This window comes from Poecilia latipinna, unplaced genomic scaffold (assembly GCF_001443285.1).
Source record: "Poecilia latipinna isolate Pla-1442-1.1 unplaced genomic scaffold, P_latipinna-1.0 Scaffold3, whole genome shotgun sequence".
NCBI classification, from domain to species: domain Eukaryota; kingdom Metazoa; phylum Chordata; class Actinopteri; order Cyprinodontiformes; family Poeciliidae; genus Poecilia; species Poecilia latipinna.
Window position 1 is genome coordinate 30,046 of NW_015112619.1, and position 15,170 is coordinate 45,215.

The window sequence follows — 15,170 nt, forward strand, 5'->3', positions numbered from 1 at the left end:
CCTTTGGATCCGTTTGGCGCCATTTCTGAATCAGTTGTCAGAGCAAATAGGTGACCGAAACAGAAACTTTGGAGGCAAAGTGTGTGAAAAATTTGATCCAGTTACTCATTGACAAAGACAAAGTAGCACAACTTAGATTTATCCGCCATTGAATCGATACAAATAACAGGCTAACCTGAAGGGACATTTTGGAGAGTCGATACCAAACGACATTTGGGGCCAGGAGCTGGAAATGTTTTCACAGAAAACTCAAGTAACCAGAAATCTGTAGATGTTAAATTATCCAGAAAACGCTCTTTCAGAGGAATGTTTCTGCTTGTTGAGCTACTTTCTTTTTAAGTTGATGGTTTATGTTTGCAGTTTCTAGAAAAAAACATTCACAACCTTTGAACCTTTTCACATCTCGTCAAGTTACAACCACAACCTTCAGTGTATTTTACTGGGATTCAGTGAAAGTCTACCATGCATATTTACAAAATGGAGCTGAAAGTGATATAAAAGTTTTACACATAAAAATCTTAAAAATCTGACATGCATATTACTTCCTCTAAATAAAATCAAGTGCAACCCAGCTTTTAGGAATCATCAAACCAGTAAATGAAGTCAAACTGTGTCCATCTCAGCATAATCCAGCTTTTCTGTGAAGCGGTTTAATGGATAGCGTCACTCAACAAAAAGCATCATGATGACAAGGAAACCCAGCAGATGTGAGTCCAGAGTACGGGTTTTAAAACAACATCATAAGTTTTTAAAATCTGACACCACTGCTTAATCTGTATGATTGACACAACTGTAAACCTAATAAAATGTTGCTTTCCACTTAAACTGACAGACTGGGAAAAGAAAGCGTCACTGTTCAGTTTGTATGCTCTTCAAATATGGAACAAACATCCAGAAAACTGAAAAACAGCTGAAACACTGAGCTCCTTCACATCAAGAGTAACAAGTCACCTGGGTAGAGTTGCTTTTGAACCATAATAAATCAAATTTTGATCAACATATTTAATGTTAATGATTTTAGCGATGGCACTGGACAAAATTTAATGTCTGTTATTGGTTTTCACAACTGTTTTTTTGTTTGTTTTTTTTAGTTTTCTCGGTGTAAAGAGCTACACAAATAAACTTGATAAACTGGTTGAGAATCTGGGGTGAAACTTTAAATTGATGCTTGCAGAAGATCTTTATCCAAATGGTCAAAAACATGAACTGTTTGGTAAATGATGTCTGTATTTTTATGATGTCATGAAGAACCAACGTTTAGTTTTATATTCACTCATCTCAATTAAATCAAGGGTGAAAACTAGAGCTACTTTTGCTTAACATCAACTGGAACATTTTAAACTGTAGCTTTTCTTTTGTTGTTCTTGTGTTTTTATTTTTCTTCTAATGCATGTAAGGCACTTTGAATTGACTTTTTGCTGAATAAACTTCTTTTAATGGTTATATTAAATATTTAGACATCCGAAGGTTTTAGACAGGAAACCAAATATTTGCACCTCTAAAGCAAGCAAGCCAAAGACGGCTCTAAAATCATTGACACAAGATAATTATATTCGTAAAACCTTAAAACAAAACGTATTTTCTTTTCAGTTCACAGTCATATGAAAACTAATAAAACACATTGAAGTCTCTAACATGTCAGAATGTAAACAAAGTTTAGGGGATGCTAGCAGTCTCATAAATGCAGAAAATGTCCTCTTATGTTTAATTAGTCTAAACAATACCAAAAATAACCCAGTTTGCCACATAGATGAGAATTTGAACATGAAGAAGATTCCCAAACATTAATGTGCTGGAACTTTGGATTATATAACAGAGATTAACATAAATAATGTTGCTTTTGTGAGCTGTTTTTTTGAACTTTTGTCTACTTTAGACTGTTTTTCATGAGCAACACTTCCTCTTTTGTCCTCAACTTTGTCCATATCCTCATTTTCTAAGCAGACTGTCATAATCTGGGACAAAGATGGACAAAAACTTTAGAGGTGGTTTAAGAGTTTTTCACAGAATGTTTAAAATAAACAGATTTGCCTCATTTATTTACCAACTTGTTGCATTTCTCATGAATCTATTCATAATAGGCAATTCACTAATGATTTCATTAAACAGGGAAGGGCCACATTATATATTTGCAAGTTTCTGTTTCAAGACTCAAATAGCAAGTTTTTCAAAAAGAGAGTAGTACAGACATATCTTAACTGACGGAACAAGGCAGACAAAAAAGAAAAAGAGCTACAAAGTGATCTGCTGATAAGCGAACTCGTACTTTAGTGAGTCACACTCTACAGGCTTTACTGATATGAATCCAAAAAGAAAACTTAACTTCTTTATTTCTCGCTGTCACTTGCAGCAGAAGCAGATTTTCTGATTTAGGTTGTGCTTAGTTCTGTGGGAATGAAAGCTACAAATGCCTGTAACATTTCAACATGTTCCTCTCCCTGCAAGAGCTTTGATAAAATCTTAACAGAGCTGCAACCAGAGAATGTTTCCCGTGAAAGTCAACAGCTCGTTTGTTTTTCCGGATTATGCGTATTAACAAAGACAGAAACAAATGTTCAGCTGATCTGATTCACGCGTCATTAAGCCAGATTAAAATATTTGAAGCAGTTTACAAAATAAGAACAGATCTGGTTACTTGTATGCAAACTTTAGCACAAGGTGTCACTAATGGATTTAAGCTGGTTTTCTGAAAACAGAAATGATAAAACTTTCTCGAGTTTCCGTCTGAATCAGAGCCAAACCCAGAAACTGAACCACAAACAACCAAATACACAAAATAACAGCAACTTTTTACGACAAAACTTATCAGAAACATTATTAGCTAACAAACTAAAGGCCAGTTTATTGTTAGTCCTCTCTTTTCTTGTCAATTAAAGCTAATTCTGATGATATTGTTTATGCTTATGCTCGTCTAATCACACAATTTATTTTAGCGCTAAATGGTAAAATTAAAACAGGTTTCATCAACACAAATATAAGACTCTTTAAGACCGTTATGAATTAAATTTAAGACTTGTATCGCAACAGAAACGTAGTAAAGAAAATTGTTCATGATGGACATAAAAGCCAGTTAGCTTTGCTATTGCTAGCTAGCTCCTTATTGATCAAATTGTTTATTATTCTGTGCTTCAAACTAATCTCACTGACTCCTACAGATTTTACATCCAGGTACAGCTGGGCAAAATGGCTTGAAGTTGGAATATCAGATTGTTTTTCATACCAGATCAGATTTCCAATTTTTCTCACTTACTTTTGTAAAAAAATAAATTACAATTTGACAGAAAATATTTTCAAAAAGTGGCTTTTATTTAGATCATCCCTGTATGACGAAGCATTACTATGATATTCTGCTAATATTATGACTGTGTTATATATAATATTAGCAGAATAAAGATGCAATTTTACCAGAAGAATTTATTAAAACTTCACTTTAATGAGAAAAAAGCTTAGATAATTAAATTCTGTTTATTTTTTGTGTTGGAGTTCTACTTCAGTCTCCTACTATTACCATTTTAATCTGATAATATTAAAAAATGTATTGTCGTATTACTTTGATTTTGTCAAATGACATTCAAGGTTTCCTCTAGAAAACTTGCTAAGCCCGGCGGTTGGGTGCTCGGCAGTCGTTCATCCAGCGTTGTGTTTTTGAGTTAAAAAATGTTTAAAGTTGACAGGAAATTTGAAAATATAACTTGATAATTAAGTGTCATTGAAAGATTGGAAGATTAACATCTGAACACCAACTATAAAGTCTTAAAAATGCAAACATTTAAAAAGAAATTAAATAATTAAGCAACGCTAAGCCTGGTGGGGGCACAAGTAAAGCCTGGCAGCCCGCCAGGCTTATAACACACTGGGGGAAACCCTGACTTTTTTCTGGAATGACTATACAGCTCTGGAAAAAATTAAAATGATCAGTTCCTCTGATTTTACTCTGAGTAAAATGAACATGTTCTTTATTCTATGAACTGCTGACATGTCTCTGAAAAATTTAGCATTTATTAGCAGGAAATGAGAAATGGTCAAACTAAGGAAAAAGATGCAGTGCTTTCAGACCTCAAATAATGCAAACAAATCAAGTTCATATTCATTCAGAAACAACAATACTGATGTTTTAACTTGGAAATCAACATTTGGTGGAATAACCAGGAGGTTTTCAATGCGGTTCAGTACAGTGGGCTCATTTTTTCCAGAGCTGCGTGACTTTATTTTCGTAAAAAAAAAAAAAAAAAAAATTAAAAGATACTTTCTTGATCCCACAAGGAATGTTCTTTTAGCGTATTAAAAAAATAGATTTTGTTGTAGAGTTGACCTCAAAATCCAAATAAATAGAAGCTGTAGAAAACGCTTGTAAGGTGACTGACATCACTCAAAATGAAAAAACAAATTTTTTTCAAAAGTTAAACCGTCAACAACCAAAAATTGAATTAAATGATAAAATTGTTTTATCGCCCAGCCTGTGAAAAGGTTTGTATGCCGGTGTCCTACCTCTAGAACCGGGCCGGCCCCCAGAATGGCTCGCTCCAGTCCGCCGGAGAACTTCCCCTGGTTGAGTGTGGTCAGGCAGTGGATGAGGTAGCTGCTGCTCTCAGTCTTCCCCGATCCGCTTTCTCCAGAGATCAGAATGCACTGGTTCGCCTGCCGGCTCAGCATGGTTCTGAACGCCACGTCGGCGATGGCGAATATGTGCGGGCTCAGTTTGCCCAGCGGCTGGTTCTCGTACAGCTTCACGTACTTTGGGTTGTAATAAAGAGGTAAAAACTTGCTGGGATTGACGGCGACCAGGATGTTGCTGATGTAGGTGTAGATTTTGTGCTTGTGGAAGCGCTGGCGTAAGACCTGCAGCACCGCCTCCTGGGTCACAGACGGGAGGCTGCAGAGGTCGTCAGACTCCTCCTTAGACGTTGCGACTTGCTTCGCTCCGTTGTTACTCTGCTGCAGGACGAAGTAGTAGCCCTGACTGGGAGGGTGCCACTTCTGTGTCTCCGGCGGCCAACACAGGACTCGCTCCAAAGGGCGGTCGCCATCGTCCAACGGCGTCTCCTTGCTGCCGCTCTCCTTCACCTCCAGGAGGCTGTAGCTCTGGCTGGAGTCCAGGCCCAGCGTGACCACAACGTTGTGGATCACAGTCTTCGCCGTGTCCTTGATGCTGACCTGCAGGGGACAGTAGGTTTCTGTCTCCAGAGGCAGCCTGGGGTAGATCTGCACCACACGGGCATCTTCGTCGTGCTCAGGGATCCCAGCTCCATCTGTAGTGCTCATCCTGACCCAGAGACGGGCTTCTGCATAACTCACAGCCCACCAGGCGCTGCAGAAATCACACACAGTGGCAATAAAACAACGTTTTTAGGTAAAATAAATCGATAAAAATATGAGAGTATCTGGGAAAACATTTGGATAGAGTCAAAAATATCAGCACCTCTGGAAAAGAAAACAAGACATATAACTAAATCTGATCATGCCAGATCAGATTAAGTGAGTTTTTTCTTGTTTTCTTTTCAGAGAACAAAATTACAAATGACAGAAAATGTTTTCAAAAGGAATTTTTTTTATTTCAGTCATTCCTACAGTGAGTTGTACGACAGAGTTGATTCTGGGTAAGAGAAACTTTAGCTTAATTAGGAGAAAATAGTCATAATAGCTGAATAAAGACACAATTCTAGCAGAAAAATGTAATAAATTAATAAAAATATGGAAGAATGAGAGAAAACATTTGGATGAAGTAAAAAACCTTTAAATAAACTCATCTTTGATTGCTACTGCATTAATTTTACATAATGAACATGACATATAATTAGAAATGAGCGATTTAGCTAAAAAATAAAATTATTTCATACCAGATACATTTTTTTAATCGTTTTCTTTTCAGAAAACAAAATTTCAAATGACAGAAAATCTTTTCAGTTTATTGCAATCATCCCTGCTATGAGATGTATGAGAATTTTAGTTTAATTATGAGAAATTAGTCATAATATTAGCAGTATAATGATGCAATTTTACCAGACAAATGTCTTAAAATAATAAAAAAGTAGTTTTAATAAGAAAAAATTTGGATAATTAATTTTTTGTTAGTTATAATAAAATTGCTACTTAATTTCCTAATATTACTTAATTCAGCTAAGATTAAGGCTTTATTCTTGTAACAAAACAAGTAAAATGTAGCCTGACTGTTATATTTTATGGCAGAGTTGACCTGAATTCAAAGTCTAAACAACCAGAAGCTGTAAAAAAAGATCCTGCCAAGCGACATGCCGACACTGGGCGTGTTGCTGACATCACGGAAACCCAAGAAGTCCAGTGGTGAAAAGAGAAAAGGCAACTTTCAAAAACCAAAAGTTTGATTAATCGATAAAATCTATTTACTGCCCAGCCTTAGTCTGCAACTCTGGAAGATAAATGTAAAAAGTCTTTAAGTAAATAATCTTTGATCGCAATTGAATGGCTTTGCATAGAAAACGTGACTTGCAATAAATTAATGTTTTAAACCAAATCACAGGTGGGAACATCCATGCAGTGGCAGTTCTGGGACGGATGGCAGCTTTTACACCATCCTGTTCGCCAAGATTTAATTTAATCACATTTCCTGGTTGCATAATAACACAGAGACGCTGCTAGTAGAGGGAGAGGACATGGTGTGAATTATCTGGAGCTCATTTCCATGTCAATCCAGTAGGACGACTCCTTCCTCATTCAACCCAACCAGGATATTTCATACTTCACAAGAACTAGACTGTGGTCCATTTCACTGCTGAATTTTTATCTAACAGTGGAAGGATATCATGAAAGGAAACACATTTCTGCTCAGATGATGCGAAAGCTCTCAAAGCGAGGCTGCAAGAACATAGTGATCTCATTACAGCATTATAAACTAATATATGTGTTCGATTTTAGCTGATTTTTTCACATTTTCTTTCCAGAAAATGAAATTACAAAAGACATAAAATGATTTCAAAAAGTTGCTTTTATTTCAGTGAGTTGTATGCAACAGTATCTGGGTTTAGCTATGAGAATTTCAGTTTAATCAAGAGAATATAGTCATAATATTAGTAGAATAAAGACTAATTTTACAAGAAAAATGTCTTAAAATGACAAAAAAAGAGAAAAAATTGGGGTATTTAAATTTTTGTTAGAGTTCTCATAAAATGTCTACTTCATTTCCTAAAATTACCTTGTTGGTGTAGTTTGTGTTGTTTTTACATGTCACTTAATAATGAATATAAACTCAAATGCACGGCCACAGTTTGACAAAATCAAACGCTTCACAATCGCTGCTCTAGGCAATCCAGAGTTCTTGATCTTTGGTTTCTAATCTCTTCACTTTCCTTCATCCCTGAGGTTTTCTTTAGGCTCTACATGAGGACTAACTTTTTGTTTTTTTTTTTTTTTTTTTTGCATGATGAACCATTTCTGCTACTTTATTAACATAATACTGAAGACCTGCTTTGAGTTTGCAGTTTTAATGTCTGTGAATTTCCACGTTTCCATAACAATTTGGAAAAGTTAGAATGAAAGTGGCCCACAGCATCACACATCTTCCACTATACTTAAAGAGGCTAATCTATATATTTATATTTTGGTTTTTTTAATGCCTGACCCACCGTTGATGTTGGTTAGAAGCCACGTTTTCAGGTTTTTATTTATTTTTAATTGTATGCGACTTAGGAAGACCAACAGGCCCACAGAATCACATAGCCTCCACCATGCCTAACTGTTTGTTTTGAACAAACAGTGTCTGTTGCTGAAAACCTCAATCCAACCAAATCACCTAATCCCAGATTAATTATCTTATCCACATGTGAAATTTTGCAGAAGTAGGGAAGACAATGTTTTCTCATGACTCCAAAACAACCAGCAGGCATACGTCATATCTGAACACCAAGCAAACAGAAAATGACAGGTTACAACTAGTAATGAGTTCCTAGAAACTTTACTCAACTTTAATTGGTAAAGTACAAACAGTGACGTTTATTTTACTGAGATTATTAGGGGTGCCAGTAATTCTTCCATTGCTATTTAAAGAAAAATACATTTATTATATTATTTCATCTGGTTCTTTTTCCCCACTCGGTAAATATGTTCAAATAAAAGTTAGGATACATTTTTTTTCAGGAAGACTAAGAATCAGCAATGAAAGTTGAGTTTATAAGCCTTTATTCATTTTGTTTACTTTTTCTATACTTTCAGTATCCGCACACTTTTCTGGGAGACCATTAATCCTCCTATAATCAACATAATCCCGAAAACAGACATCTGTCCGTGGCAAACACCTAACAGTAACAGGTGTCAACGAGGCGCTAAATGTCAAAGTCTTACCTTTAAGGAAAGTGTCTCATTGCATCTTTGAAGGCTGGAAAAAACACTGGCAGGGGAGAAAAACAGACGTTGACTAACTCCTGTCACACAACTTCAGGGGAAAAACATCACTTGAAATGAAAGAAAATAAAAGAAAAGAAAAAACAGGCTGAAATACGAACTGAAAAGCGAATAAAGAGTTCCCAAAGATCAGAAAAAGGAGGTTTTAGTCTATATTTATGGTCGTAATTCCTTCTGCAAATGTCCTTGTCCTTGTGAAAAATGCAGGATTGCCGTCTTCTCGTCGTCTTTGGCGGAAAGTTATCGTTACTTCCTACATTTCTCCACACGCACACGCACAAACACGCGCGCACACATTCGCTGACGACGTGGGAATTAATGGATAATTTCCCCTTCAGTGAACCTGGAAACACCGCAACCCTAAAAAAATGAGGGAAAAAAAGAAAATTAAAGCAATAAGGCCGCCACCGTCATCGTAAAAATAATTAAATAGAAGCTCAGAGGCGAAATAATAAATGCCCTTGGTACAGGTTGGTACAGGTGAGTGGTGGGCTTAGCGCGCCCCCGTCTGGCCACGTTGAGGTATTACAACAACGTCAAAGCTCAGGAACTCAAACTTCATTTTAAAGCCTACGAAGACTGAACAAATAAATAAAAATAAATAAATACATAAAAATAAATTAAGTAATTAATACATGGAAATAACGCCTACAAAGACTGAACAAACAAATACATAAAAAGAAAAAAAAACATAAAAATAAATATATAAATAAATAACATATACAAAGACTTATTCAAATAAATAAAGAAATAAACAAACAAACAAATAAATAAATAAATAAATAAATAAATAAATAAATGTTTTGGATGGAGCTGAAGGTGATGATGATGTGACTGAGTTCGCCCTGCAGTGTCAAAGTTACACTAAACTAAACAAAAAGCTGGATTGGTTAAAAAGTGAATGATTGGTTAACATTTATTAGTTTTTATGTTTTCTATGTGTAAATCTGACCAAGTTACATGATGTTTTTCATGTATTACTGGCAGCATTGCAGAAGGTCAGGGGGTCGGCTGGGAAAACAAACTAATCTATTCTTGTTAGTATGCAAAATAAGTAATGCTGCATTTGAAAAAGTTTTACAACCAGAAAAACTTCCAGAGCAGCAAATTTACATTATCGTGGCTGTATTTTCTTGTCATTTTGGTATAATTTTCCTTTCTCATCCAGAAATTTCCTTGTTTTAAATTACAGCTAAAGGCCATTATATACTTTTATAATTATTATGATATAAAAATATTCTCATTCGAATATGCTGCTAAATCATCTTTGATTGATACAACCTTTCTATTTGTTTGAAAAATCCCTACCATAAAGACAGCAGTTGATTTTTTTTAATAGTTTTTTGTTTTATTTACTTGATTGTTTTATTTAGAAACTGTAGTTGTGCCAAGTGCTAAAAATTTAATTCTATGATAATGAAACAAAGTCTGAGCTTCTAGTTACAATAATTTAAAAAACAAACTGGATACATTATAAATCAAATCAAATCAAAATCAAATTTTATTGTATAAAGAGACGGTATAAAGAAATTAAGATGCAAATGTTTATTTTTCTTTAAGGCTTGGTTGACTTTGTGTAACTTTACCTTAATGTTTTGAGCAATGACTGATGATGTTGTCAAATGTAATTAATCTTTGCATGCCAAAATTGCAAACATAACAACAAACGATACATGCTTGCAGTGGGTTTGTAATAAGAAGTAATAGTCATAAAACCAATGTGTGATCATTAACTGTAGGTTGTTACTATCCATGGTTTGTTTTCTGTTTTTTTTTTTTTTTTAATTTTGTGAGAAAAACCCACAAACATTAACTCCACAACACAAATTGACCCAAATTTAAAGGTCATGGTGGTTTATGTGTCTGCATGCAAATTTCCAGTAATATAGAAAGGACAAAAATTTGCTTGAGTGATGTGTGTGGTGGAATCATGCAAATGATTTTTCATGGTGCAGCCAGTTCACATTTTGTAATGCTGTATTCATCAGTCAGTAATTTTACAGTAATGCTTCAGTGGTGATCTGTGGTGGACGTCTTTGAATTAACTATAAACCCCACAGTTAAATGGGACATTTGCATTCCTCATCATGGAAATTATTAGCATATTGTGTCTGTGTCTTTTTTTAGACATTGGTTAATCCCAAATTGTCCAGGCTGGTGAGTGCACACTTATAACTTAAGTGATATTTTTAAAACCAAGAACTGGGTGCGTAAGTTTGTATTTCACTCAGGATCAACGTTGTAAGGTAAATATGGGCTCAAATATTCACTTATTCCTCCTTAAACGTTCACAAACCATCATCCTACTACTTCCTGTCGTCGTCTTCTTCGTCGTTTTCGCCAATAACAACATCCGGTTGTTGATCACGTGACTCGGGTGACGCGAAAAAAGCAGTTTTGCTAAATACGTCTATTTTGAGAAACCACCGTATCTTAGCGCAAGAGCTTTCGAAATTGGCAGGTTTTCCATTAAGCAAATTTATTTTCCTTATTTTGCGCAATTTTATGGTTAATGGAAATGCAACCTGTTAGTCTCTTATTAATAATTTTCTATCAATTTCCTATCATTCAACACCTCAAATTAACTCAGACTTTCTTTATGTAGTGAGTGAATACTTCTGACGCATCCAGTTTGCAACTTGAACTTCGACTGTAAACGGTCAAAAGTAATTTAGGCTAATTCAGATCATGCATATTCGATTACAGTTTTAATGAACATTTCACTGTAAACACACACTCGTGTTTCCTTCAGAAAGAGTCTTCAGATTTTATCCGCAGGAACATGGCTCAAGGTGAGGAGTAATTGTTCACACAGCGGCCTCAAAACTCCGGGTTATCTCAAATCAATAGCACGTCTTATGATCATCACTTCTGCTTATGCTAATGCAGCGCCGGTCCATTCGGGTATTTAATGACTGCAGAGGTGTCGAGCTGTTGTATCCCAGTTTAGCGAAGACGCTCGCAGACACACTGACAGCTTATTATAGCATGACGAATGAAGAGAGGCGATGCAAAGTGTTACTCAGCAGAAATCAGCTGCCGATGATAACGACTACCTGCAGAGGCAGCCAGATTCGCCCACACAGGAGGACAAATTAGGGCAGAGGAGTGAACACTTTATTTCATTGTGTCATCATCGACTCTTTAAAATGAATACAAATGTTGGTGGTCGTCTCTGGTGTGTTAGTGGTGATGGATGTGATGGAGGGAGTGACGGGCTCTCATTAGGTGTCACTCTTGTTCCTGCTGGACTGAGCCAGTTCTGCAGAGACACACTGATTCCAGTTCAGTAGGCACACGAGTAAACAACCCAAACGCAGCTGGGTGTCACCAATTCCCAAAGTAATTGAAAGCACAGATAGTAACAAGCACTCGCTCTATTTTAAACTCTGCAAAAATAGCATTTTTTTTTCTTATTGGCTTGCATCATCTGTCTTTACATTTTCGACACATTGAGTCAGTTATGCCCATTTAAAATCATCTTTGGTGTGATTAAAAAAAACAAAAACAACAATCACTCATGAATCAGCCTAATTTAACCTTTTGCTCTCCATCACTGCCTGATTCTTCATCTTTTTCTCCTCATAAATCAGAAGAAGCTGACATAATTTGCCTGGACATGCAAAGACTTTTACAGCATTCCTCTTCTCTTTACAGTACAGGTGCTTTTTAATGACGGCAGTCCCTCTCTCCTCATCTCTGGGATTTATGGACAGCTGGGGCCTTCAGGTATGCAGAAGATGACTTTTTTTCATGTCAGACACTGAACTTAGCCACTGTGAACAAATCCTGTTTGTACCGATGCTCACTGATGAGCTAAGTTCTGCGTCTTTAGAAAATTTCAGTTTTGTTGTTGTGCAGTTTGGGGGTAAATAACTTTTTCTGCAAGACAGAGAAAAAAACATGCATCATGCAACTTATAAACTTTTAAATTGGAGATAGTAGATCTGCTTGATGAGGTGATCACAATCAATCCGGATAAAGTGATAAGATCTTTGACTTTAATGCTTATTTATCCAAATGGGATTCCTAGACTTACAGAAGAGCAGAAGTTATTTGCCTATAAAAAGTGGCCACATGTGTTACTGGCTAGTAATAGATTGTGTGAAGTGGCTTGCCAAAGAATGAGTTAGTTTAATTTAAAATAAAATAACTAAAAATCCTTTTGTTTTCTTTAATTTTTGTAAAAACGTTTTTGTTTCATAATAGGAAATAATAACGTTTTGTCCTCTTAAGTAAATTTCTGAGTCACATCTTAAAGGTTATCGTGCAAAATACACTTGAAAACCTGGAGAAAAAGTGAATTTTAGCAAGTTTGTACAATTTAATGAAGATATTTGTTAAATTGGAAGAACTTATTACTTCCATAAGGCTACAGTGAATACGATGAATACAGCAAAGTGAGTCTTTATGCAGATGACTCCCTAACTTATGCTGTTAATGACTTCTCAGTGGCTGGTTGTTAATCCAGTTGGATATTCCAAACATTTACAAAACCTGCAAAATCCCTGAAAATTACCATATTTCTTCACAAATTATTACCTGCCACATGATTCTAGGCAGATTAGACTGATAAATTGTAGCCAATGAGGCTCAAAGTGTCAATCAAAGTCACTACCATTATAGCCAAACGTTACTGAGCTGAAAAGACACTGACCAAAGCAACAGTGATGAAATAATAATATTATTATAATAATCACAGTATTTCTTTAGGGGACCTATTATGCAAAATTCACCTTCTGTACATTTTTGTACATTTCATTTGGGTTTCAACTGCTTCTAAAACACAGATTACGCAATTAAGACACAAAAAACAGCCATTTTTGACAATAAGTTAATATTGGTAAGTCAAAATTAACTGCCACTGCGCTGTTACCTAGCAACCCCGGGCAAGCCCAGCTGGGTTACCTAGCAACCCAAGGAAAGCTCCATTACCTTCGCTCAGTTAGTTTTACAGCTGCTGGAAAAGAGAAACAGTTTGGTTGTGGACTTACCATTCAGAAAAGATATTTTGCTATGTTCAAAGATAGATGTGTAACTGCAAATCTGTTTGGAGCCATTTTCACATGCGAGTGTAAACGTTGGGTTTATTTGGATTTAAATAAATTATCTAAGAATAATTTTCAATCCAAAACCAAATTCTTTTATATCCATTCAGACTTGCTGGTGGTGTGCATCAGATCATTGTTCTGCAGCCTCGTCATAAAACTGATGGTTGGATATTTTACTTCAGGATTTTCTAGTAAAGAGCAGAGTTCATCGTTTCATCCATTAAGTCCTGAAGTATTACGCAGTCCCAGATCATCATACTGCCACCACCAGGTCTCAGTATGTTAGTCTGATGTGATTTTTCCAAAGTGTTGTGTTCGGATCAGTTAAAATACTATCAACTTTCCAAAACAAATGAGGTCAACCACAATTAATTTATGATTTATCAATGTAGAGCAGTTACTTTTTTACAAAGTAATATGAATGGGTTTTCTCCCTCAATAAACGAAAGAATAATTTAAAAAGTTTTTATTTTAAATTCAAAAATACTTCACCCAAAATGGAAATTAAATGTTGTTGTAAGTCATTTGTAGATGGTGATGGCTGTGGGCAGAAAAGATCTCAAGTTTTACACAAGTTATCTTTGTCTGACATTAAAGTTAGTTTTACCACATTTAAACAACTTCATTGTTACAGAAAGCTTTTTTTTAAATTTTTTACTTTAAAGGTTGGTGAAGGATAATGAACCGTTTAAAAGCCAGTCTTTGTCCATTGCTGTTGAAATGAGCTTCTCGTAACTCATAAATTTCACGACAAGATGGCGTAATTATAGACTTCAAACTCCAATATCAGTTTTCTCTTTCCCGCTACAGGCCCCATTCTCCAGCTGCAACAGGACTCGATCCTCTTATTCTGTCTGAGCCTCAGGACCCGAAGCTCAGTTTTCAGAATAAATTGTTATTCCACCCAAATGGGGGCATGATGACATCAGCTCCACCGTCTAATGTGTTTGCGCAGCCTTGATGTGGAGTCAGTAAAGTTGTAAAGAGAGATGCAGCAGATAATTTACACCTTAAAATACCAGCGTTTCACTTCTTGCCTCATCAATCATCCAGAGTGGTTTAAAGATATTTAAAAAACAGTATTTAGCAACTTGCGCAAATTCATAGTTTTGGATTTTCCTGCGTGCGTATTCCCACAAATCTCGTAAACAAACCTCAAAGACCGGATTAGTTTCAAGGGTGTCAGTGTTGAAAGTTACCTGAGCATGAATGCCATTATGTCATTTTTCCCCCTTCTTTGAAAGAAGAAGAAGAAGAAAAGGCAGCTGCAGCCTTTGTCACGACGCCCTTTCCTCCTCTTCCTCTCCTGTGTAGAAAAAGTGTAATGATCCGTCTTGATCTTAAATAAGCAGGCCGACAAAAGCCCCGCTATCACCTTCACACGTGAGTTAGTTCTGCCTCTCCAGACTTGTTCAGTTCAGGTTAATGGTTTCTTTCAGCGAAAAACAGACACAAAGAAAGGAGGCTTAGACAAAAGCAATCTACTTTGACAGAAACATTTCCAAAAGGAAAAACAACCTGAATGAGAAAGAAGAAGTTCCTATTCATGTCAACAGGGATTTATTTGCTGCATTTTAAGAAAGACGAGCAAATCTTCACCAACGAAGACACCTGTTAAAAGAATCTCAGCTCACCTGGACGAATAAAAAAAAGGAAAAGCACGGAGTGGGCCCAAACTGCTTCCTCTGGATCTTCTGCCTGGCTGTGCATGTTCTTAGCTTCTCCTCAAGTTGCTCGCTGTGAGGT

The 15,170-nt window shown here is 36.0% G+C and overlaps 1 protein-coding gene and 1 long non-coding RNA gene across 6 annotated transcripts in view; one reads left to right on the top strand and one right to left on the bottom strand.

Moving 5' to 3' along the window:
- LOC106954994 (unconventional myosin-IXb-like) overlaps positions 1 to 8,783 on the bottom strand; it is a 38,767-nt gene extending 29,984 nt beyond the window's left edge. For 2 of the 4 annotated variants that reach the window (XM_015045015.1, XM_015044931.1), the window contains exons 1-2: positions 8,314 to 8,783; positions 4,489 to 5,308 (exon numbers count right to left, since the gene is read on the bottom strand). In XM_015045015.1, the coding sequence (XP_014900501.1) occupies positions 4,489 to 5,262 (774 nt within the window). In that variant the 5' untranslated portion in view covers positions 5,263 to 5,308; positions 8,314 to 8,783. The remainder of the gene's footprint in view (positions 1 to 4,488; positions 5,309 to 8,313) is intronic. The other 2 variants (XM_015045083.1, XM_015045158.1) reach the window with 2 other exon arrangements.
- Positions 8,784 to 10,594: 1,811 nt separating this feature from the next.
- On the top strand, positions 10,595 to 14,430 carry LOC106954826 (uncharacterized). Of its 2 annotated transcripts, XR_001426454.1 has the most exons (3): positions 10,595 to 11,165; positions 12,031 to 12,102; positions 14,235 to 14,430. It is a non-coding gene; the product is annotated as an uncharacterized LOC106954826 (long non-coding RNA). The 2 variants fall into 2 exon arrangements; XR_001426440.1 differs by lacking the exon at positions 10,595 to 11,165 and having other exon boundaries at positions 11,903 to 12,102.
- Positions 14,431 to 15,170: the final 740 nt, after the last annotated feature.